At 48.0% G+C, this 25,824-nt stretch overlaps 2 protein-coding genes across 3 annotated transcripts in view; one reads left to right on the top strand and one right to left on the bottom strand.

Moving 5' to 3' along the window:
* Nucleotides 1-25,824, bottom strand: part of PTK2B (protein tyrosine kinase 2 beta) — a 247,159-nt gene that overhangs the window by 158,668 nt on the left and 62,667 nt on the right. The window lies entirely within an intron of this gene.
* STMN4 (stathmin 4) lies at nt 1,035-19,876 on the top strand. 2 transcript variants are annotated; one of them, XM_081904499.1, is made up of 6 exons: nt 1,035-1,176; nt 7,929-8,015; nt 8,835-8,930; nt 11,626-11,831; nt 14,744-14,935; nt 16,322-19,876. In XM_081904499.1, the coding sequence occupies exons 2-6, from the start codon at nt 8,003-8,005 to the stop codon at nt 16,379-16,381; spliced, it is 567 nt and encodes a 188-aa protein (XP_081760625.1). In that variant the 5' UTR covers nt 1,035-1,176; nt 7,929-8,002; the 3' UTR covers nt 16,382-19,876. The 2 variants fall into 2 exon arrangements, with proteins under 2 accessions (XP_081760625.1, XP_081760624.1); XM_081904498.1 differs by having other exon boundaries at nt 11,623-11,831.

The raw sequence follows: 25,824 nt of genomic DNA, 5'->3' as shown, positions 1-25,824 counted from the left end.
TACAATACTGAGCTAGATCGGCCAATGATCTGACTCAGAAGGCAGCTTCCTATCCACAGCAGCAGTATTAATACACTTGCTTTCATTATTTTTATTCTGTTTGTTATCCACCCTTCAATCCCAGCGAGGATTGCATCTAAAAAAGATAATTCAACCCAATAAGACCAATAAAGCAACCTCACTCCAAAATACCGCACCATGCAATACACACCTACCTACATGTGAAAGTGTGAGTTGATATGTTTAAAGGCTGAGATTGGGGCCACCTCTGACCTGAGGACTTCCAGTACAATCTCTTGGTTTCTACAGTCATAGGAAAGCTCCTAGGAATACATTGTTATACAGTGGTACCTCGGGTTAAGTATTTAATTCGTTCCGGAGGTCCATTCTTAACCTGAAACTGTTCTTAACCTGAAGCACCACTTCCTCCTGCTGCCGCCGTGCCGCCATAACACGATTTCTGTTCTCATCCTGAAGCAAAGTTCTTAACCTGAAGCACTATTTCTGGGTTAGCGGAGTCTGTGACCTGAAACGTATATAACCTGAAGTTTATGTAACCCAAGGTACCACTGTATACAAAAAGTGCACTAAGGACAGTTCTTCCCTTGCTCAACAACTTAGCAGCTTCACTCTGATTGAAGAAATAAAATCCAGCCAAAGCAATTTTTTAAAACCCCTAACACCACTTCCAAAAGATGCTCAGTCTTAGGTTGTTCCTGGGCAGAGATGTGGCAACGATCATTTACTGCCCAGATATGCCTCTTCTTTGTACTGAGTTGGATAACAATTGCTGGTTTGCTATAGAAGGGTTTATCGTGTCTTCGCGGCATCCATGGAGATGACCTATATTGTCCCTGGAGCACCTTTTCCTTCCTAAGCAAGCATGCTGCCTGTCTTGTCCTTCTGCATCTTGGAAATAGCTTTTTTTTTGTGTGTGACATCATCCCGGCACACCTGGCTCACCCGAGGAGTTACTCAGGCGATTCTATATTCCCAGGAAGATGCTGCCCAATCAGCAGGCCTCATGAGCGCAGCCAATCAGCTGGCTCGGAGGTGATGTCATGGTGAGAGCTTGGCAGCCTGGCGGATGCTAAGTGGATCTTTTAGCATCTTTTCCTGGAAGGAAGCGAGTGAGAGGCTGGGAGCGGCTGGACCAGGTGTCGATCTGGCAAGGGGGTGAGTAGCATCAGGCTCAGGAGAGGGTACCCCACAAGCAGCTGAGGCCAGGGAATATTTCTTCCTAGCATTGAAGTTATTTCCCAGGGGAGGGGGGCAAATGCTGGACCCTCAAAAGCAGGGGCTAGAGTTGGAGGAGGGGTAGGCATGGGAAAGGCTGTGATGGGGCAGGACCCCAGCACACCTTATGCCCGCTGGCTTTGGGAAGTCAGCGTAAAATTTTCTGCACCCTCCTGTCTGTCTGACTATCTATCTATCATCTATCTATCTATCTATCTATCTATCTATCTATCTATCTATTTATCTATTTATCTATCTATCTATATCTATCTATCTATCATCTATCTTTCCTTTCTTCCTTCCTTCCTGCCTGCCTGCCTGCAGTTATATATATATATATATATATATATAGAGAGAGAGAGAGAGAGAGAGAGAGAGAGAGAGAGAGAGAGAGAGAGGGTAATATAAATTTCTATAGTACACCTTGTTGTTATTTCTATTTAAATGACCCTGTATTCCTTTTTCTTGCCACACTATGCTCGCCTTTTATCAACCACATTATTATTCATCCATCTCTTAATCTACCACATTTTCTTTTTGTCACCATGTGCTGGTATTGGGCATCCAACTGCCCCCCACCCCGTGCTTAGCCCCTCCTTCCCTTCCTACATCTCACCACTTAGGGGTTTGTGTGTATGGGTGTGAGTGAGAATGCCTAATATACCCATATAAGAAGAAATTGCTGCTTTCCATTTGTTGCAGTCACTGTAACATAACCTGTCCGTGGCCCCAACAACGCGGTTTTGTTTCTCCCAATGCAATATGAAAGACTGTCATTAACGAAACTGGGTGGGCGCCTCGTGGCTTCAGGGACATCCCTGAAGAGTAGCTTTAAGAAAAGAAAGTCCAAGTCAGGTCAGTTTTCATTGGAAGTCAAGCACTTTTTTTTGGCGGGGGGGGGGGGGGATTCATGTCTCTCTCTTTTCCTAACTGCTCTTCCTTCTCCTTCTGCTTCCACACTTGCAATTAACACACCATAATACAGACCCAGCGACAATGAGCAGGGCTGCCTGCCTCCCACAGTTTCGTGGGAGAGCAGGAAATTTCTCCACTCTCACCTAAAAATAGTGAGTTTCTGGTCCCTGTGGTGCGAAGACGAGCAAGTGGGTGAGCAACACTTGCTTGCTGACATCAGAGGAGGGGCTGCAGAAGGTTTCCTGTGGTCAGGGGTGGGGCTTTCAGTGCCCTGCTGAGTTCCCTCTTGCCCAGCAAAACCAAAACTATGCAGGAAAGAAAACGAACGAAACAACAGCCCTAAGAGCAATGCTACAGTTTTCCCCATTTGCATTATATTCCTTGATTGCAGGATCCAGCTTCCCTTGTACAGAATCTGGATTGCCCAGGTGCCTAATTTCAGGGGGAAGCAGCGTGGAGTGCCTATGGTCGCAACAATGAGCACAGAATTGGCACTCAGCTCCTGACACTGTAATCCTCCCATCCCAGTTAGTCATTGCTCTCCAGGCTGATAGGCAGAATCTTTTCTTCGCTGCTTAACAAACCTCCTTCCCCTGGTTCTTCTGGGCAGCAACAGGCGATCCCAAAAACTGTTCAATTTCTTGGAGGAGGGGGGCAGACCTCTCTAACCAAACTCCTGCTCACGGCCCCTCGCTTTACTTTTTGCTCCTACAGGTAATATTCAACCTAGCCTCAGTTCACTTCCGCATGGTACTTTTCCTGCAGAGAAAGACCACCTGACTAGGGAAGAGTGGGGACATCGGGGCTTAATATATATTAGTCAGGGCTCTCTGGGGTTTAGCGGAAGAAGGACCAGCTTTAAATGTAATTGTCGAGTCTTTGAACTAGAGAGCATGTGCAGAGTGCTCCCCCCTCTGCTCCAGAGGAGAAATGAGAGTATGCAAATGATTGCACGTGTGTGTGCTTTTGGCTGTGGATTTCCCGACAAACGTGTTACATGCACCATGTCTGCAAGCAGTTGGGGTTGGGGGTGATGTCCAAAGGGGGTGGGGTCCATAGCTGTCAACGTTTTCCCTTTTTTAAGGGGAATTCCCTTATTCCGAATAGGATTCCTCGCAAGAAAAGGGAGAAGTTGGCAGCTATGGTGGGGTCATGTACAATAGCCTTTATCCCTCCCCAGGCTTTTCCTCTGTGACTGACGGCGGTGTTCAAGCTAGAGGGGAATTCGTGGCTGCCACCAGAGCCATCTTCCACCCTTACGTCACCAAATCCTTACTTTTGTTTCCACGAGGCATGCCAAAAGGGAAGGGGAGGCAGCTGCTCTCTCGCCTGTCATTTAAGGGAAACTGCAATGCCTTGTTTGTCAAGGGTGGGTGGGGAGAGAGACCCCTTTCCTGAAATCAGTGCAGGAGTGGGCGCTGGAATTATTTGGAAAGGGGCGGAGGGGCTGAGTTCCTGATAAAGACGCTTCCAAGGGGAGAAATTTCGCTCGCTCGCTTTTGCAAACCTGCTGTGTTTGAAGCCAAAGGAGGGTATTTAAAAATAATAAGAATAATGTCAGAGGGCGATCTTTGCTTCTCCTGGAGTCTGACATCTAAGCACCGAGGCTGACCATGTGGCAAGAGCCACTCATCATAGCTGTCAACGTTTCTCCTTTTTCAAGGGAAATTCCCTTATTCCGAATAGGATTCCTCGCAAGAAAAGGGAAAAGTTGACAGCTATGCCACTCATTCTTCCACATTCCTTTTTTTTGCCAAGTGTGCAAACGATTATTTCTGGGTGGTGGTGGTGGTGAAATAGGATAATTGCTGGATGAGAAAAAAATGGTGTTAGTTTTTATGCCTTCTCACTGCATGCATATTGCTATTTTCTTAATTTCTGCCGGGTGCCTGCGTGCTGCGAGCGATGAGTTTTGGGGGATATGGGAGGGGAAAAGAAGGCAGTGGAACCCCCCCCCCCATACTTACACATGCATGCAAAGGCGTGCTGTGGAGCTTCCATTTTGTAGGTGGCTGCAAAGCGAGGTCTCTCCCGTCATGCCCTGCCTGTTTGCAGCTCGAATGAGCTCATCCTATATTATACAGGGCTGTTGTTTCCTCCGCACTCCCTTATTCATTAAGCTCCGGAGGAGCATCCGCGGCGGAACCACTGCAAAGATGGGCAGCGTCCTCGCTCTCTCTTTCTCTCCCTTGCCTCTCTCACATCGGCACCACTTGTTCTAGCAGAGGGCAGTCCTCTCAGTGAAGGCATCTTCTGTTTGAAGAAGGGAGGCGTGGGGTGAAAGTTGCCCATCAGCAATTAACACATGCTGGACAGCAGATTAGGAAGAACAAAGCTCACCTGGTCACAGTCTTCCCCTTTCTGTCTGAAATCTGCTCCTTGTTTCTGAATTTGCACCTCTTGGCACCAATGAATCTATTTCTCCTCCTGTCCCCATTCTGTGTAGGTGGCCACCCTAGTTAGTTCGTTTCCCACCCAACTCCACCCACACCTCCAAGCTGGCCTTTTCCTAAAGGAGATTTTCATACACATCATCTGGTAGAGCCAACCATAAGCCCCCGCAGCTGTTGACAAAGCCCCTTGCGAAGTCATGACAAAGGAAGGGGTGGATGCCAGCCACAATTAGCACTCCTGGAATGAGGGGGTGGGTGCTGAGCATCATGGAAAGGAAGAAGTCATCTGAGCATCTTGTCTGGTGGTGGGGATGAATCCTAGAACTGTAGAGGTGGAAGGGATCTCCAAGGCAGGGATCACTGATGACAGATGGTCACCCAGCCTCTCTTTAAAGGCCTTCAAAGGAGAGTCCACACCTTCTGAGGGAATCGGTTCCACTCTCAAACACCTCTTGCCATCAGAAAGTGTGGGAAGCTTCACCAGAGGAACTCGTAGGACAAGGTGGGGTGGCATGATTTCCTTTGAACATGTGCAGAGTGCCCCATTCCTCACCACCAGCCAGCTTCCAGACACCTGGAGGAGCTTAAGAGCAGGGCTTTATGCATCCGAGGTGGCTAAGGAAGAGAATTAAAAATATATTTAGAATGAAAACAAGCTAGGGCTCACCAGAACCTTGTCCTCAATGCCTGCTTTCCGTGCCACGTGCCACGATGCAACCCTGGAAGGATAGGATGAAGCAAGAGTAAAGAAAACCGTGGTCTTGAGCAAGTTCTTACCCCTCAATCCGGTGATAGCGGCACCACTATGAGCTGTAGCCAAGTGTCACAATTGATCAGGTGGGGGGGAAGCACCCCTCCCTGCTGCTAATGCCCCCCCCAATTCCACACACACACCCCCCGTCACAGCAAACAAGGTGTCAGCTTCCATTTGCAAAGATGGCTTCTGGTCTCATTCTCAGAAGGACTCTGTGCTCTGTGCCCGACCCTACACCTGGTGGCTTTCCCTCACTTGCACTATGCAGGATCAGGCCAATGGTCCTTCTAGTCCAACCTCCTGTTCTCACAGTGGCCAACCAGATGCCCCTTCTGGGAGCCCCACAAGCAGGATTTGAGCGCAGGAGCCCTCTCTCCTCCTGCTCTTTCAAGCAACTGGTATTCTGAAGCATTGAAGGAGGCAGAACCTAGCCAGTGTGGCTAGTAGCCAACAATAGCTGGCTGGAAGTCCCCAGCCCCTTTTCACGTGTGGCAGAAATGATGGTTTTTGGACATGTGTGTTGCTAATGCAGTGCAGGAAGAGGGCAAATGCAACACAGGTTATGGCCAATGTGCCTTTGGACACAAAACCGGATCTGAGCATCACTTGTGAACAGACTGGGACTCCTCCCTCATTGTAGGCTGGGAAGGTCTCTCCGCAGCTGCAGCCCGCTGAGTCTTATATAACCAGTGAGTGGGAAGAACTTTGACAGAAGCTGTGTCAGATGGGAAGGCAATGGAGGCTTAGCAGCCTGATTTTGCTCTGAAGCCTGTTGCCAGAGCATCTACAGATTTTGTCCAGCTGGGATGTAGGTTTGGAGGTCACGCAAATGCCCCAGACACATCGTGCCTGCTGCAGGAGTCCACAGCACAAAGCCTAGCCCAGCTGTAGTTTGCTGGAACAGGGGCAAGCAAGCAGGGCACATTCAAGACATATGTGACTACAACTCCCAGCATCCTCTACCATGGGCTGTGCTGGCTGGGGCTGATGGGAGTTGTGGCCCAGCCACTTCCATAGGGCACCACATTGGCTACCCCTACATCAGAGACATCACCTTGCCAACAAAGGTCGATATAGTGAAAGCTACGGTTTTCCCAGTAGTGATGTATGGAAGTGAGAGCTGGACCATCAAGAAGGCTGATCACCGAAGAATGGATGCTTTTGAATTCTGGTGCTGGAGGAGACTCTTGAGAGTCCTATGGACTGCAAGAAGATCAAACCTCTCCATTCTGAAGGAAATCAGCCCTAAGTGCTCACTGGAAGGACAGATCCTGAAGCTGAGCCTCCAGTACTTTGGCCACCTCATGAGAAGAGAAGACTCCCTGGGAAAGACCCTGATGTTGGGAAAGATGGAGGGCACAAGGAGAAGAGGACGACAGAGGACGAGATGGTGGGACAGTGTTCTCGAAGCTACCAGCATGAGATTGACTAAACTGTGGGAGGCAGTGGAAGACAGGAGGGCCTGGTGTGCTCTGGTCCATGGGGTCACGAAGAGTCGGACACGACTAAACGACTAAACAACAACAGCGTCAGACTACATGGCACACTAAAAGTCAGACTGCTTCATGACCCCGGGCTGGCTGACCACAAAAAAGTAATAATGAAGCCTCATGATTTCTCTTTGATATCTCATCCCCTACTCCCCGTCCCATGACATTTGGGTTAGATGCTTTGCTCTGATCGCCTTTTGAGACATGAATGTAGGGCCCAGAAATCCATGATAACTTTTTAAAGGACAATTCCTTCTATCTCTTCTCCGCAGAGCAGCTGTTTCCCCACCCTGTGTATGGTACCGAATGGCTCCCATTGTCTAGACTCTGTTTTCCCTCCCTAGCTGTGAGGGCTGTGTTAACTGGGGTCATCGGAGACCTGGTACCATTCCCTTCCAAGCGCTGATTCACACTGCCAGGTGGCGTCTTGTGTTGGTTAGTGTGCCCTTCTCATTGTAGGGGGTTGGGCTGGATGGCCCTTTGGGTCCCTTACAGCTCTACAACTCTATAATTCAAACTCCAGAAAGCTATCTTTGCCAAATGGAGCAGAGATACCTGCATTGGCTACAATAACCCACGTTCTTATCTTTACACAGCCTCTGAACATAGACCAAGTGCTCGTTAGGCCCTTCTCCCTATCCCTGTATCTTTTCCAAGGGAGGAGAAAATCATTTGGGGATATTAAACTTCTGAAGAACAGCGATATTATTACTTACTCCAGTGGGGGTGCGAAGGTTGAACCAAAAATGCACCAAGTTAGTAATAGTCGTGCTGTGAGTAGCTGCATTCTTGCAAACAAGACCTAATCAACAAAATCAACACTTTTTGATTTGTAGATTTGTAGAGGGGAAGGCAGTTGTTCGAAACAGCCCTTACATAGAAGGGTCTCTGGAAAACAAGTGAAGAAGTTTATTGAGGAGTGGTAGGCTCTTAACTGGGATTGAACATAATATCTATGTTATGGTAACTGTGAAATAGCTCTGCCAAAGCTAGATACCACCATTGGTTTTTCCTTTCTTCAGCATACCAACTGTAGCAACTTGACATTATGTTTTCCCCTTTTTTTTCTGGAAAAGTTCAAAGTACAACCCGGTAACTAAATTCACCCTTGTTCATTTGCTTTCTTTCATGTCTCTACAGATTGCAAGCAGGACACGATCTTTGCCTACTCGGATACGGACTCGGACAGCAGGAGGCCCAGAACACCAGGCACCATGACGCTGGCAGGTATGGAAACCCGAGTGCTCTCACTGCTTGGTCAATAAGCAGGTCCATGGAGAAGATAAGAAGACCCTTGTCTTGGATCAGTCCAAAAGGCCAGCATCTTCCTTCCCACATTACACAACCAATGGTCAAATGCTTCCACCAAGCCCATGACTAAAACATGGGATTATAGCACCCCTGCTGGTGTTTGCCCCTTGGAACGGGTGGGTCAGAAGGCAGGGAGACCATCAGAAGGTGCCACCACAGCTAATGGCAGGCAGAGCTGGCTTGTCCTAGTTTTGTCCCCATCTAGGGACAGCCACCCTGCTACTGCCCCCACCCACACCTCCCTTACATGGGTTGTGCTGTAGCACCCATGAAATGGCAATGGTTTTTGGAAAGATCTCACAGAGGCATAGCTGTCAACTTTTCCCTTTTCTTGCGAGGAATCCTATTCGGAATAAGGCCCTTTAAAAAAAGGAAACGTTGACAGCTATGCACAGAGAGCATGAGATAAACCAATATTTTGGTAAGATCTTGCAGAATGTGTGAGATTTCAGCAAGATCTCACAAGATCTCGTCTGAAAGCACCACCACCTCTCTGCCAACGGATGAGTGTCAACTTCCAATGGGCAGGGGCACTGCCTCATGGCTTTCTGCCACCTGAGGCAGCTTTCTCAGTCCACCTTATGGGTGTGCCAGCCCTGTCCCCATTCTCCTCCCTGCTGAGTTCTACAAGGGAAGCAGTGAATGATGAGGAGGAAGAGGCCAGGCAGTTGTATGGATGGGAGCCTGTTTAGTGATGAACTTTGGCCTGACAAAGTGTTTTTCCCCTCCCTGCAGCCTACAAAGAAAAAATGAAGGAGCTCCCTTTAGTGTCTCTCTTCTGTTCCTGCTTCCTCTCAGACCCCTTAAACAAACCATCTTATAAATACGAAGGTAAGTGAGGCAACCAACCCATTAACTCCCAGACGCTTGTGGGTTTGGGGCTGCTGCTCTATGTGTCCCATTTGCTCAGCTCCTTCTGCCCGTGATCTTTTCCACAAATGGTGGATGGCACCGCTCCCTCCTGCCTCCCTTTCCCATGGGCTCTGAGAAGGCTTGAAGGTAATATATTATATATGATGATATATTATGAATCTAACAGACATGCATTATGCATTCTTATACTCTAGACAATGCCAGCAGGCATGCCCACACCCTACGAGTGACACAGGAGAGGCTCCACTTCTTTTCTTTTATAAAAATTACGTTTTTATAAAACAGAGTTTGTGAAAAATTGAATTGTTTTGACATTTACATGTCACTTAGGTTTAAGCTGCTCTGTAGTCGAGATGGTCCTAAGTGATCAAAGCAGCCAGGCATACACTACCAACCCTGGTCTTGTTAGGAATGGAATCTAGGTTAGTAGTTCAGGTCTGACAACAGCTGGGCGCTCCTTGTGCCTGCTCCTGGCAAGGTGAGAAACTGTGGGAATGTTCAGGGATGCAGGAGAGGATATATTGTTTGATTATATCCTTTCCCAACTTGTGTTAACAAGTTCCACAATTTAGCAGAGTAACATTCCCCTTTTTAAACTCACAGTAGATATGTTTGCTCAGGCTCGCTAAAGCCTCTATAATAACTGTTCTGGTATTTCCCCCTCATTCCCTCATAAAAGATAAGACATGACACAGTCCTTTACAAAAGTATAAAAAGGTTTACTCACATATCATTCTGTTCACAATAGGACCCCAGAAGGCAGACTTAGCTTAAAAAAGTAACATACACCTGGAAACTATCTCATAAGGAGACAGTTACAGATAGGTAGCCGTGTTGGTCTGCCATAGTCAAAACAAGAAAAATTCCTTCCAGTAGCACCTTAAAGACCAACTAAGTTAGTTCTTGGTATGAGCTTTCGTGTGCATGCACACTTCTTCAGATATCTGAAGAAGTGTGCATGCACACGAAAGCTCATACCAAGAACTAACTTAGTTGGTCTTTAAGGTGCTACTGGAAGGAATTTTTCATAAGGAGACAGTCCCTTTGTCCTCTCTGGGCTGAGGCATCTTTGGCTAAGCAGATGCTGCTTCTTCGATGAAAGTAGTCACAGAGAGAGAGATGGTGCCCAGTCCTATGCTTTTGTTACCTGCACAGGTGAGGCCACACCCACCTCTAGTCACATGCAGAGGAAGTCTGTCCCAGCCCAGAAGGAAACAGGAAGTTTACCTGCTGGCTGGACAAACGCTCCTACCCATGTGTAAACATGTTCACTCTAGGAATGTTGTACTTGTGTTTCACATCCCACAGAAACGTGATGGTCTATTCCCTTTCCAAACACCTATTTCATTTTTATTTAGCGACCCCAGAGAAAGAAGCAGCTGGAGCATAGCCTTTTCCTGTAGTGAACTGCCCTGGGATCTTCAGATGAAGGGCAGAATATAAATTTAATAAATACAATGATGATAATGAAAAATAGTGGGGTGGAGGGAAGAATAGGCTCCCCAGATGCTGAAGAGGGGCTCTTTCTTTGTTCTTGTGGGCTTCATGCTTTCTACTCTGAAGTCTGGAAGCCTTTCCCAAACTTGCTTGTTTGGTGAAGATCTCCTCCATGTCTGTGATGTTGTCAAGGGTTTAATAATTATAATAATAATAATAATAATAATAATAATTTATACTCCACCCATCTGGGTGGGTCTCCCCAGCCACCCTGGGCGGCTTCCAACAAAGTATTAAAATACAGTGGTCTGTTAAACATTAAAAGCTTCCCTAAACAGGGCTGCCTTCAGATGTCATCTAAAAGTCTGGTAGTTGTTGTTCTCTTTGACATCGGGTGGGAGGGTGTTCCACACCGCGGGCACCACCACCGAGAAGGCCCTCTGCCTGGTTCCCTGTAACTTCGCTTCTCGCAGGGAGGGAACCGCCGGAAGGCCCTTGGTGCTGGACCTCAGTGTTCAGGCAGAACGATGGGGGTGGAGACTCTCCTTCAGGTATACTGGACTGAGGCCGTTTAGGGCTTTAAAGGTCAGCACCAACACTTTGAATTGTGCTCGGAAACGTACTAGGAGCCAGTGTAGGTCTTTCATGTTCTGGGAACATGATCCAGAGTGCACAATCTATTATCACAAGACAGAACTCATATTAATAGCAGCCTGGTTCAGGGGCAGACTTTGTTCTTTCAAATTTCAGTGGTGCTCTGTGTTTGAGCCCAAAATTTGGCACCCCTTCCTTCTCACCTTATGTTCTGCTCAATTCACTATGTGACACCCTGCAGCTCCCCCCTTGGCTCAGCTCCCAGTGCAGGGCAACCGGTCACACTGCCCTAAATCCTCCTCTGCTGATTGGAATCAGATCCAATGTGGGGACTGGATATATCAGCAGATGCCTGGTGGGTGTCTGGTGGGTGTTTGGCAACCAGGGAAGCTCCCAAGTTCAGTTCTCAGTGACATATCCAGGGGAGACTTTCTGTCTGAAACACTGGAGAGCTGCTGCCAGTCAGTGCTAAGCTCAATGGAGCAGTTGTCTGACTCTGAATAAGACCCCTTCCTGTGCTTTCTCTAGCTGGATGCCCTGAGTTATTCCCAGCCTCCATTAACACATTTGCTCTTTAGCACGATTACATCCCAGCCTCTCCCTCCCTCTTCTCTTCCAGTAGACACTGTAGACCTCACTTGGTGCGTCATTTCTGACATGGAGGTCATTGAGCTCAACAAGCGTACCTCCGGCCAGTCCTTTGAGGTCATCCTGAAGCCACCCTCCTTTGACGGGATCCCAGAATTCAATGCCTCTCTGCCCCGGCGGCGAGACCCCTCCCTGGAAGAGATCCAGAAGAAGCTGGAAGCAGCTGAGGAGAGACGCAAGGTGAGACCCTTCCTCAGCACCCAGTTAGCAAACATGACAGGCCTTTCAGGGGGCGGGACATGGTTTGGTCATAATACAGGGGACTGGGAAGGGAACTTGCCATCTCCCCCATGTGCCAAGAAAATGGCAATTGGAGTGGTTCAAATGTCACATCAGGCCAGTTGCATCCTTCCAGCATTTTCATTGGTGAGCAGTTTATGAGTCTGCTCTCAACATCTGCAAGCAGACCCATTAAGCTGGTTCATGACTAACCGCCTCCTCCTTTTCCATTACCTCGCTGTGACAAGGCTAAGGTAAAGGTAAAGGGACCCCTAACCATTAGGTGCAGTCGTGGCTGACTCTGGAGTTGCGGTGCTCATCTCCGGGTCACGTGGCCAGCATGACTAAGCTGCTTCTGGCGAACCAGAGCAGCGCACGGAAACGCCGTTTACCTTCCCGCTGGAGCGGTACCTATTTATCTACTTGCACTTTCATGTGCTTTCGAACAGCGAGGTTGACAGGAGCAGGGACTGAGCAACGGGAGCTCACCCCATCGCAGGGATTCGAACCGCCGACCTTCTGATTGGCAAGTCCTAGGCTCTGTGGTTTAACCCACAGTGCCACCTGTGTCCCTTTGTGACAAGGCTATAAGCCTTTATAAATAAGGACACAAATGAAAATTCAGGGAAGAATCTTGAGCCCCCTAGAACCCTACTGCTTTTGTGGCTCTAGCTTGACTCCTAAGGGAAGCAAGCACCCGATCAATGAAACATGATGCAACACAGGAAATGTTATAAGTTGCTGGAGTTTATTTTTCAAGGGTATGTACAGACAGGGCCATCAAGTACATTCACGGCCTTCTGCGGGCACATTCCTTTCGTCAGTGGTATGCACACTGCCATCTTCATAGAATCACAGAATTGTAGACTCAGAAGGGACCCTCGGGGTTGACTAGTCCAATCCCCTGTGATGCTGGAATCTCAGCTAAATCGCATCTCAGCTGAATCATATATGATAGATGGGCATCCAACCTCTGCTGTAAAACCTCCTATGAAGGAGACTCTACCACCTTCATAGTCATATTGTTCTTTTGGTTTTGTAATGTAGTCATAAAGTTTCTGCCTTTGTGCAAGGGAAGGAAGCCTCTGGGCCTACACAGAGTGCAATGTAACTAAGGGAGCCTATGCTAACAAACCTCTGGAAATAAACTCACAAAAGGGGGATTTAAAAGCAGTGTGGTGGTCATTGAAAGGGGAGGGAACAAAGAAACTAATGTTTGTTAGCTACAGAGGACTTGCCCTCTCTGTGCCCAATTTGATAATAATAATAATAATAATAATAATAATAATAATAATAATTATTATTATTATTTTATTTATACGCTGCCCATCTGGCTGGGTTTCCACAGCCACTCTGGGCGGCTTACAGTACATATAAAAACATACTAAATGTCAAACATTAAAAACTTCCAGACACAGGGCTGCCTTCAGTTGTCTTCTAAAAGTTGTGTTGTTCTTTATCTCCTTGACATCTGGTGGGAGGGCGTTCCACAGGGTGGGTGCCACTACCAAGAAGGCCCTCTGCCTGGTTCCCTGTAGCTTGGCTTCTTGCAGCGAGGGAACCGCCAGAAGGTCCTCGGCGCTGGACCTCGATGTCCAGGATGAATGATGGAAGTGGAGATGCTCCTTCAGTTATACAGGACCGAGGCCGTTTAGTTGTAGTTTCCGGGTTGCCTTCAAAGGTAGCCCCACATAGAGCGTATTGCAGTAGTCCAAGTGGGAGATAACTAGAGCATGCACCACTCTGAGGGCAGGGAGGGTCTCATCCTTGCTCATGCTGCCTGCATAAGCATGCAGGTCAAGACGCCTGCAAAGTGAGGTATGCAAAAGTGCTTTAAGAAGCTTCCCAACCGAGGTGCTTCAAATGAGGAGGCTGACGTCAGAGCCAGAAAAATCTCAAGCAGCTCTCCAAAACGCTGCCAAAGCATTGTGAGGTCAAAAAGGCACTGTGTGTTGATGATACAAAGAAGGTCTCCCGTAATGAGGAAATGTGTGTGGTTTGCCAGCCAGTCAATTATTGATCAGCCATTAGATGGCATCTCTCCGTCTCCCTGCCTGACCTTGGCAGATACTCAAGAATGGGCCTTGCCAGCCACAACAGCCGGATGTCAGAGATGAATGAGTTCCCGTCCATGGCTCAGTTTCCTTCTAGTCCGAGTAACCAGATCCAGCATTAACCCCTTTCCTGTTCCATATGTGTGGGAAGTGGTAGCTGCCCACTGCTTCCTGTCTGGAAAGAGATTCAGCAGTAAAGAGTAGCTCGCTTCCTATAATCCCACCACACTTGGCTGCAAATGCACTTTGGTAACCACTCAGCAATCTTACCCAGATTTTTAACCCTTTTTAACTATTGATGGCTACTAGCCACATTGGCTCTGCTCTGCCTCCAGAATCTAAGTTGCTGGAAGCCACAGGAGGGGAGAGGGGTCTTGTGTTCAAATCCTGCTTGTGGGTTTCCCACATGCATTTGGTCAGCCAGGTGGCTGGACTAGGTGGGTCATTGGCCTGATCCAACAGACTTTTCCTATTTGATATGGGGGAGCCATTCTGAAATGTATAGGACTCCATGCAGGGGAAAGAGATGGGTGGATTCCAAAGCCATTTCACAGGCAACAACAAAAGAGCAGGAAGGCTGTAATGCAGTTGCAGATCCCCCTTCCGCAGCCCTCAATCAGTTTAGAAGCAAGACGCAAGCAGAATTAGAACTTTAATTCTTTCCCCCCTGCCCCTCACATGCACATTAAGCACCGGGGAGAGGCTTAGAAGCGTCTTTGACATGTGGGAAACCGGGAAGATCCATACTCGCCTCCCAACAGTGTGGATTGGGTCAAAGGATGACTGTCCTTGATGCCTTGTCTTGCTTTGTGAGTTTAGTACCAGGAAGCAGAGCTGCTGAAGCACCTGGCGGGCAAGCGAGAGCACGAGAGAGAGGTCATTCAGAAAGCCATCGAGGAGAACAACAACTTCATCAAGACGGCCAAGGAGAGGCTGATGCAGAAGATGGAGTCCAACAAGGAGAACCGGGAGGCACATCTAGCTGCTATGTTGGAACGCTTGCAGGAGAAGGTGAGGAGGAGCCAGCTGCAACGAAAAGAGGTGTGGGTTGGGCTACGTCAGAGAGATTTGCAGAATGGAGGCAGCACTGCTGCTGAATCCCAACTGCTGGAAACCTCAGGAGGGGAGAGGGCTCTTGAACTCGGGTCCTTCCTCCTGGTTTCCACAGGCATCTAGTTGGCAACGATGAGAAAAGGATGTTGAACTAGGTGGACAATCCTTGCACTAGAACGGACCTATTGGATACCACCCTGATTCAGTGGATCTCAACCTGTGGGTCCCCAGATGTTGGTGGACTACAACTCCCATCATCCCTGAGCTCTGGCCTTGCTAGATAGGGATGATGGGAGTTCTAGTCCAACAACATCTGGGGACCCACAGGTTGAGAACCGCTGCAATATCAGAACAATTTTTTAAATACTTACACAGTACAATTGTATCGGAATCAGAGTTTTGGTTCCAAGGGTTCTGCATCCAGCATTCCCAGAGCCTGCACACTGAGTGGGTCTTGGCCAGCAAGGAAAGGAGAGAGCCTCAGCTTTCTTCACGTGGGGTAACCCAAACGGATCTGGCATGGAAAGAGTTTTTAAGCTTTCTGCAAGGCCATCTCTGTACACTGGATCTAGAAGCCTAGGGGTGCTCACACAAGAGCTCGTGGGACATCAGATGGCACTGTGAGATCTTGCGAGAGTGATTTGGGAGCTGCACAGTCAGGGCGAAAACAATGCTGTCCAGGGTTGTAAAGACTGCAGAGAGAATAATTGGGTGCACTCTTCCCACCTTGGATCAAATCTACGCTTCCGGGTGCCATAAGAAAGCTGCAGAGATAGTGCAGGATAGTGTGCACCCCGGAAATTATCTCTTTCAGGTTTTGCCTTCTGGAAGAAGGTACAGGGTTATAAAGACTAGGACTAGCCGCCTGAGAAACAGTTTCTACCCAAATGCGATTTTGGTTTTAAATGCATTGTAAGGAGTCTGTATGGGACTATATTGTATTTAAAAATGGGGTATCAGAGTTTTTAGGGGGCTAACCAGGCTGGGATAGCTGGGATAGCAGGCTTGTTGGGTTTTGAATGTCTTATGTAGATTTTTCAATTTCATTGTTCTGTATAGGACAATGACAGTAAAGATTATCGTAAAGTAAAAGCTCTTTATGTGCTGAGTAACCCAAAGCAGACCTGGTGCAAACAAACCTTTCGTCCTCTCTGCCTTTCTCACGTTTAACTCGTGCAATGTCAACCCCCTTCAGCTGCTTATGCTTGAAATTGTGCAAGTTAAAAGCGGGCCGGATATGACCATAATGCATCTGTCTACACCCTCCTCTGTAAATATGTTTGACCCAGTTTGGAAGCCACCTGAGCAAGTGACCATCCCCTCACCTTGGCGGTGTCTCCACAGGACAAGCACGCTGAGGAGGTCCGGAAGAACAAGGAGCTGAAGGAAGAAGCCTCGAGGTAAAGGCGCCCCACTCCCCGCCGGGGCGGGCACATGACACTTTGGACTGACAGCTCCAAAAGAAGAAGAAGATGAAGATGATGATGATGATGGCAGGCGGCTGACGTGGCAGTGGTGGTGGCGATGGTGGCAGCGGCGGCTGCCTCCAAGTGCAACGTGTTGACTGATGGATCGGGACTGTCCTCTGCTTTCGTTGTTTGTGAATGTGAAGAATTGGTTGGTGACAGCATCTCGTGTGTTTGAGGGAGGGAGGGGGAACCGCAAGGGGAAGAAAGAGCTGGGAGGAAGAGCTGGGTGTTTGGGGGGTGGGCGGGAGGGGAGGGGGTGGGCATGGATGACTGGAGACACATACCCCACAAAAATATTTATAATGGCGCAGATGTTCTGTCATTGTCCCACACTTGCAGTGTCCAATATGGAACCCAACTGATGGAGGTGGGTGGTCAGAATGGCAGAGTCGTATAAGGGGGGTGTCAAGGCAGGGTTGTGGGTGGGGTGGGAGTAAAGAGGAAAGAGATGTAGACTCTGGTGACTCAGGCCACTGAGAGCAAGCAGAGGGAGCGGAGTCACCTCTGGGGTGGGTGTTTTCCTGTGTGTTTTGCCATTAATGTCGATCACCACTGTGAAACGAAACATCACCATTTCTGAGTTTCTTGCATAATCCTTCGTTCCTGTCACTTAACTCCCAGGTGTTGCAAGCCATTTAACTGGAGGGACTGAAGAAATGAACCTATGCTGCCAATTCTCACGGTAGACCAGTATAAAGTAAGCAGCACATGCGCGGCACACAAATCACTAAAAAAAGCATTCTATGTTCTAAATCTGATATCAATAATCCAAAAATTGAGAGAGCTATGTACAAGATCTACTACAGAAGCCACAAACAGAAAACTCATTCAAATTGTGTCCAAAAGGAAGATGCAGTCTTTAAATGTTCCTTTAGCCAGGCTCCTGTAGATATCAACGAAGATAAGTTTGATCAAACGAAGTGTTGTACATAGCTCTCTCAATTTTTGGATTATTAATATAAGATTTAGAACGTAGAATGGTTTTTTAGTGTTTTGTGCGCCGCTCACGTGCTGCTTACTTTATACTGGTCTTTTAACTGGAGGTGGCTGCGGTTTTGAACGCACAGACCTTTGTTTTTAAATAATAACTTCCTAAAAAATATTTTGCCAGAGATTCGCTGTTGTCAGATACAGGCAAAGTTCCCTTGTAGCTTCCTGCCCTCCTTGAAATCTGAGCGGATGAGAGGAAACTTCCTAATTGCCGTATGAATCCGGAAATTCATGCAAGGTCACGGTCAAGCTGGGAATTCTTGAGGTGTTCAGCTTGATGCCCTGCTCCTTGAGATGATGATGTGAAACTGCTCTGGGCGAAGGGTGAGGCATCAAACTTTATGATGACTAAAAATACAATTAAGACCATCTGATTTGAATGGGACGCCTTCAAGAGAGAGATCAGGTCACCTCCTGGAGAAAGGACAAAAACGATGGGATCAAAAATAGAGAGAGAAGTTGATTTATAGGGGCCCTCAAACTTTGGAAGATAAAACCAGCAGAGCTGGTATTAAAGACAGATAAGAATTTTGTGGTGTGGAGGAGGACATGGTTAAGCAAAACTTGGAAGTTAAAAATCCCTTGTAAAGTCTGCTAGATACCCTCTCTCCAGCTGCAGTTCCCAGTTAAGAGAGCTATTCGGTTTAAAGATTTTAAGGGGGACACAGGGCAGCTGGAATGGATTTGGCCTGGTTATTTCTTTAGAAATTGTCTTCAAGACAGAGTTAAATTGCCCACAAATGCATGTTGCTGTTGTTGTTGTTGCTGTTGTTTTAAATTGTGACACACTGTTTTGATTGTAGAAAATCAGCTCTGGGAAGGGATGATTTAGAGCCGAGAAATGGTGAGGGTTTGTGTGTGCGCTTGTGTGTTCTGTGTTTAACCCTTTCACTGCTTACCATTTCCCGCTCCAAACTGTCCCTGCACTGTCTCCATGAGGTTTCCAATGTCTGTCCACCAGCAAGCAGAGGATGTCAGGATGCAACATTTGGAGGGTGTGCAGCCGTCATACACTCTCCAAGAGTGGCACCCTGTCATCTTCTGAAATGTGGCTAGGGATTCTGAAGCACGCAACCTGTTGGACTGCGGGCTGCATAAGCCCACCCCCAGACGTCTGCACACCTTGGGTGCTTTTGCCGTTGAGCCAGTCCTGTTCACACAGGTCCCTTTTTGCCAATTTCGCTCAGCTGAGATGAGCAGTTACAGGCCAGCAAAACTGACTGTGGCTGCTTTTCTGTTCTGGAGCGTTCATGGCAAGTTGCTTGGGGATGGCAACATACCTTGCAGTGCTCTGGCTCATGTGAAGTAATGGTACGGAACGAGTGTGTCTGCATGCATGCGCAGAGTGCACTTTCCTATGGTCCCTTGATGGAGACTGAAGCAGAATGACAAGGAGGATTCCAAAATATGAAATAGATGATACAAACTTGAGGCGTGGTAGGGATTTGCAAGCTTCTAAGCACCACACATCTCTTCATCTGCCACAGCCAGGGCCACCTCGCGTGATCCAGGAGGCAAATGGGATTTCTTTGTCTGCCAGCATCACTCCCATACCATACGCAGAAACCATGTTTGCCTCATGCTACTTGTTCGCACCTCAATATTGAATACATGTTAAACCTAAGCAGTGTGAAGGGACCCCAGCTTAGCTTGCTTTAGCTTGGAAGGGAGAAGATGGAGAAGTGACATTGAGAGCCATCTTCCAGTACCTGAAAAGCTGTCATGTGGAAGAGGGAGAAAGTTTGTTTTCTGCTGCTCTGCAGGGGAGGGGCGCAGAACCAGGGGATTCAAATCACAAGGAAGGAAACTCCGACTAACTCTTAGGAAGAACTTTATGGTGGTAAGAGCTGGCCGGCAGTGGACTCTCCATCACTGAAAGTTTTTAAAGAGAGGTTAGATGGCCATCTATCAGGGATGCTTTCGCTGCAATTTCTGGATTTCAGGGGGTTGGACTAAATGACCTTTGGGTATACCTTCCGTCTCTGCAGTTTTGTGATTCTATGAAACGGCAGAATCCCTGGGTGCCTCTCGAGAAAACAGGAAAGCAGAAAGAAGGGTAAGCAAGCAATGTAGGGCTGGGGGAACAAAAGGAAGGGGGTCTCTTTTGGCAAGCGGAAAGACGAAGAGAGGAATTTCAGGAGGTTTCTAACTTCTTGCTGCAAATCTCTATCCTGTATTGATTGCAAAACTCCGCTGGGGCCCTTGGCTCCCTGACATCCGGATGAGGTATTTAGGCTATTGATTAAATAAGGAGGGGCAGAGTGAGAATGGCATCTCTGGGGATTGCTATGAGGAGAGCCATCCATCACCTGGAAACATTGATCCAAGAGCAGAGGGGGGAGGGAAAGAACTCTTTGAAGCAGTTCCGGTTGTGGCCAGAGGCTGTCCTCAACTTTTGTACACAATGGATGTAAATAAAACTGTTGGCATTTCTTTCTGACCATTTGGGCAAAGGGTTTGTTTTCCTGAGTGGTGGTGTTATTATATCTGTTTATATCCCGCCAGACCAGGACTCAAGGCGGATTATTCAAATTAAAAGAAGGCAGATAAAATACAGAAAGCTTACACACACACACACACACACACACACACACACGATAATCATTAAAAAGAGACTGTACTAGAATTTTAAATATTTTAAAAGTCTGTTAGTCAAATCAGCAAAAACTATTAAAAGCCCTTTAAAAAAAACACAACAACAAACCAGTCAGCTCCCAAAGGTCTGGCAGAATAAAACTGTCTTCACCTGCTGGTAGAATGACAGCAAGAAGGGAGCCAGTCCATTCTCACTAGGAATGGAAAGCACACACATGTATTTGAGGGGGACAAATTCTTTGGGGGGGGTACTTTAGTGGGGTTGGGATTTTAATGTAAATTCTGTGTTGATATTTAAAGCACACCCCGCTTTTCCAGCTTGTGTGAGTTGCCCACTGCAGCTTCCATTTGCACTTGAAGAGCAATCAACACTTTCCTTAAAAAGCAAAGAAAATGCAACAGACAAGGTAAGGTTATTTACCAAAGCAGAGCAAGAGACTAGGCAGTGGGAGACAAAGATATGTCAGAACCAATAAGCATTTTCAAATTGTTTTAAAGATATCCACCCTGTGGGAGTGAGCACCATGATTTAACTGTGGTGTCGAACAAGGTAGCTGCTGTCATTTAAGATGTATCATTACACAGCCAGGACATTATTATGTCCAAACTGGGCAGGAGAGGAAAGGGACATTTTGCTCCTCCAGCTGGGAAAAAGGCTGTTGTATTTATAGGGACTGTGAACGATGAGATTTGCTTGGCCAGCAAACAATGGAACATGCAGAAGGGAAAGGAGGAGCCAAGCATTCCTCCTGGAGACAAGGTCTCTGAGCTTAGAATTCCAACCTTGGAAACAGCCCTGCAGACTATCTGTACACTGTACACTTGAATCGGTTGGAGAATAGCAATGCAAAATTCAGAGAAGTGTGGATTTTGAAAGATAGCTGTGTTTTGGTCCATTGAGGCTGAATTGGGCAGGTTCGCATTAACACCTGAGTTCACATTAACACTTGAACCAAGTTGAATTCCCCGTCCCCCTACAGCCCTGTTCCTGCTCAGAAGATCTCTTTCCCTCTCTGCTGCAAAACCCAAATTTGCGCTGAGGGATGTTGAGCGGCAAGATGCAGTAAACAAAGCGGAAGATGCTCGGATCAAACCTGATTGGCCTAAGGCCGTTGCTTAGCAATGGCTGATAGCCTGGATACCTGAGGGCTGAAGCAGCAGGGAGATGGACTGGAGATGCAGGGAAGGAATGCAGTTCTATGACCAAAGATCTGGTTTTATATTTTTATAATACACAAACAAACAGGGCCAGATTTAGGTTTGATGAGGCCCTAAGCTACTGAAGGTAATGGGGCCCTTTATATGTCCAGCTGTCCTTTGTCAACAACAAATTGTCACTTTTTATGTTAAATCTATGCTATATGGTAATTTATGGACCTAATAGGTCTCTAAAGCCACTTGTACATGTTGCCCTGCAACCAGCCCATGCAGAATGTAGGCACCCTTAAAAGACACCTGCTTCTTGGGAGAAAAGCAATGACAAACCTAGACAGCATCTTAAAAAGCAGAGACATCACCGTGCCAACAAAGGTCCGTATAGTTCAAGCTATGGTTTTCCCAGTAGTGATGTATGGAAGTGAGAGCTGAACCATAAAGAAGGCTGATCACCGAAGAACTGATGCTTTTGAATTATGGTGATGGAGGAGACTTTTGAGAGTCCCATGGACTGCAAGAAGATCAAACCTCTCCATTCTGAAGGAAATCAGCCCTGAGTGCTCCCTGGAAGGACAGATCCTGAAGCTGAGGCTCCAATACTTTGGCCACCTTATGAGAAGAGAAGACTCCCTGGAAAAGTCCCTGATGTTGGGAAAGATGGAGGACACAAGGAGAAGGGGTGTGCAGGGGGGCCGTCCGCACTGGGTGCAACATCTGGGGGGGCGTGTTCGCACTTGCAAGGGGATCTATGGGGACCCTGCTCCGGGTTAGGGGGCGCAAATTACTTGCCTTGCCCCGGGTGCTGACAACCCACGCTACGCCACTGGACAGAGGACAAGATGGTGGGACAGTGTTCTCGAAGATACCAGCATGAGTTTGACCAAACTGCGGGAGGCAGTGGAAGACAGGAGGGCCTGGCGTGCTCTGGTCCAGGGGGTCACGAAGAGTTGGACACGACTAAACAACTAAACAACAACAACAACAAAATTGTCCACACCTGGAAGCACACTGTGAATCAGCATGTTCAACTTTAAGGGCAGCGTACTACTTCCCTGTTTATCTCTGCCACCGCTTTCCTGTGTCAAATTTATATTGTAAACTCCCGCTGGCAGGGACCTGTACAGTACAGTCACATATATCTCTTTAGCAGTGTTTCTCAACCAGGGGCTATATGGCCCCCTGACCCCCCCCCCAGATATTCCAAGGGGGCTGCAGTTGAAATTATACACTTATAATACACTTATAATATGATTATAAAAATATAAATAAAAGATGTTCTGTTTACACACAAAATAGCTACCTTTCTACCGGTAGGAAGGGGGGGGTACAGGAAGGAAACAAGGTGGTTTGGGGGCCACAGTGGAAAAAGGTTGAGAAACACTGTTCTAAAGCAGGGGTAGGCAACCTAAGGCCCTGGGGCTGGATGCGGCCCAATCACCTTCTCACTCCGGCCCGCGGACGGTCCGGGAATCAGCGTGCTTTTACATGAGCGGAATGTGTCGTTTTTAAAAAAATGCACCCCGGGTTATTTGTGGGGCCTGCCTGGTGTTTTTACATGAATAGAATGTGTGCTTTTATTTAAAATGCATCTCTGGGTTATTTGCGGGGCATAGGAATTCATTCATCCCCCCCCAAAAAAAGTTTAGTCTGGCCCACCACATGGTCTGAGGGACAGTGGACTGGCCCACGGCTGAAAAAGTTGTTGACCCCTGTTCTAAAGCAGGGGTCCCCAAACTAAGGCCCACGGGCCAGATAAGGCCCGAGGGACTCGTTTATCCAGCCTGCGGTGACCCCCGCTGCCACCGCCCGCTCTTACCAGTGCTGTGCTGCGTGGCTGCCCACTTCCGGGTCAGAGGAGCACCAGAAATAGTTTGTGCGCATGCACAAGTGTCATTTGCGCATGTGCATGCGTTATTTCTTGTGGACATCTGGGTCGGAGGAGGCCTGTGCACATGAGCACAAGCTATTTCCAGTGCTCTTCTGACCCAAATGTGCGCTGGAAATAGCATGTGCGCACGCGCATGGGCACGCGCTCCCCCGACCTCTGGCCTGCCATGTGATTGGTGCTGGAGACACTGGCCCGAGTTGTGGTAAGTTTGCTGACCCCTGATCTAAAGCATCACTCATCCTTCCATTCATACATCTTTCTACCTAATATACCAGCAGGTGGCAATATAATCCAGTAAGTGGTCCAGTTTTGTGATGAAATTTGGGACATACCCAGACTGTCTCAAAAATCATGTGCTTTTTCATTCCTCATTTTTTGGGCAATGAAAACTACAAGACATTTCCACAGTCCGGGGTGACATCTTGATTCTCCCAGAACGGAAACCTGCTTTTCTCCTCGATGTTGAAGGGGCCCGGCGTGCATCGCGCACCATGATGCCATGCGCATAATTCATTGTGCATCACAGCTTCAGTGGCTGGCTCCTCCAGAGCGCTTGACAACATGATGTTGCATGTGCATCCCCCATCCTCTCAGTCTTGGGGGGGGGGTCAACCTGACGCCTCTGCTCACCAATTTCATATGGAATCTGGGAGGTTCAGTTTTGTTCCTGGACGCTTTGAGAGAAGCAACTTAGGGGGACCTGCCTTTTGGCTAAAATGAATGAGGGGCGCTCTCAGGTCCCTGGATTAGGGCAGTGTGCATTGAGCTAGGGTTACCAGACATCCCTGGTTTCCGGGGACAGTCCCCGGATTTGAAAATCTGTCCCAAGACAAATTCCGTCCCCAGAATGTCCCTAAATTTGCAAATCTGTCCTTGGGAAATGTGGCAGCGGCAGCCTTGGCAGCCTGGAGCCAGCCTGGTAGCACAGTTGGCTCTGGTTGGCTTCAGGAGCTGCTCGCTGCCATGACGTCCGCCATTTTTCCTCGCTGGAAGGCCCCATATGATGTTTCTTGTGTGCAACACATCATATGGGGACTTCTGGAGAAGAAAAATGGTGTGCGCCACGGCAGCGAGCAGCTCCTGAAAACAGCCAGAGCCAACTGTGCTACCAGGCTGGCTCTGGGCTGCTGACTGCCGCCACCACTGCCAAAGGGGAACCAGGGACGTCCAGTGGTACAGGTCTCCTGCCCCCTTCCCCCTTTGTTTTGACTGATTGGGGGAGGCTCGGGAGTCATGGGGGGTGGTGGGCCATTGCCCAGGAGGGGTGCAAGGCACACAGCTTCTCGGCCGGGCAAGGTGCAAATCCCTTATTTCACATGCTGTGAAACATAAATGTGCAGAGGTTTATTTAAAAAAACTGGGGAACGGCACACCGCCCATTGAGCCTCCCCCGATCTGTCAAAACAAAGGGGGAAGGGGGCAGGAGATTGGGGAAGGCTTGGGAGTCACGGGAGGGCAGCGCGCCATTGCCCAGTTTTTTAAAAACTCTGTGCAATTATGTTTCGCAGGGTTCAAAAGAAGGGCTTTGCCCCTTTATACAATATGCATGTGTGCTTGGGCCCAGGGTCTTTTGCCTCACCATTCCCACTACTGACTCCCTGTTGCTAGGTAAAGGTAAAGGGACCCCTGACCATTAGGTCCAGTCGTGTCTGACTCTGGGGTTGCGGCACTCATCTCGCTTTATTGGCTGAGGAAGCCGGCGTACAGCTTCCAGGTCATGTGGCCAGCATGACTAAGCCACTTCTGGCGAACCAGAGCAGTGCACAGAAACGCCGTTTACCTTCCCGCCAGAGAGGTACCTATTTATCTACTTGCACTTTGATGTGCTTTCGAACTGCTAGGTTGGCAGGAGCAGGGACCGAGCAACGGGAGCTCACCCCGTCGCAGGGATTCGAACTGCTGACCTTCTGATCAGCAGGTCCTAGGCTCTGTGGTTTAACCCACAGCGCCACCCTGTTGCTACTCAGCTTCCCCCCCCCAAAAAAGTGTCCCCGGATTCATTGAAAAAAATCTGGTAACCGTACATTGAGCGCTTGTGGAATGTAACATAAGCAGTCAAATACAACATTTCCTGTTTGCCTAGAGTGGAGACAGATAAGGGGATGTTGCTCCAGCCAGTCAAACTTCCTGTCACACCTGGTCTGGAGCATCCTTCCTTTGCAGGTGACCAGGTAGGTGGGCATGACCCTTCCGGACCTCACAAAAGGTCCAGTCACACAGCCACCTTCCTCTCTTTTGATGCCTTTTCTTCTCTCAGCCGGCAGCATGTGGGATCAGTTCCCATATGGGATGAACTCAAACCCTCTTCCGTAACTCTAAGCTAAAGCCTCTTTGCCTTCAAGGATCCAACTGTGAACTGAATGTGAGTAAACTTCTTACTACTTTTAAAAGAAGACTGTTGTGTCTTTATTCTTTTAGGAGGGAATCCAAGGGGTCTTACCAGAAATAAAAGAACTTAAGATATTCAAATCTGCAACTAGCTTCCTGCTGTGTAAAAAGGGGAATGTACTCTGCTGTATGAATAAACTTACTAGCGTGAGTTAGCTAGGATAATATTTAATGAGTATATCTTCTCCTGCTACCCACAACATTCCCACAGGGCTGTGGTGCTTGTGGCACAGGCCAGGTTCCCTGTGAAATCTGGCCACAAGCAGGCTGTTAATCCCATGCAAAGGTTCTTCAAAACACATAAGACGTTTATTCAGGTAAGATTTGGACAAAGCTTTGACATCAGTTCTGCTGAGCTCCTA

The sequence above is a fragment of the Podarcis melisellensis genome (genome assembly GCF_964234715.1).
Source record: "Podarcis melisellensis genome assembly, chromosome: 3".
Lineage (NCBI taxonomy): Eukaryota > Metazoa > Chordata > Lepidosauria > Squamata > Lacertidae > Podarcis > Podarcis melisellensis.
Note: the sequence above shows the minus strand (reverse complement) of the source record. Positions and strands in the feature narration are given on the sequence as shown.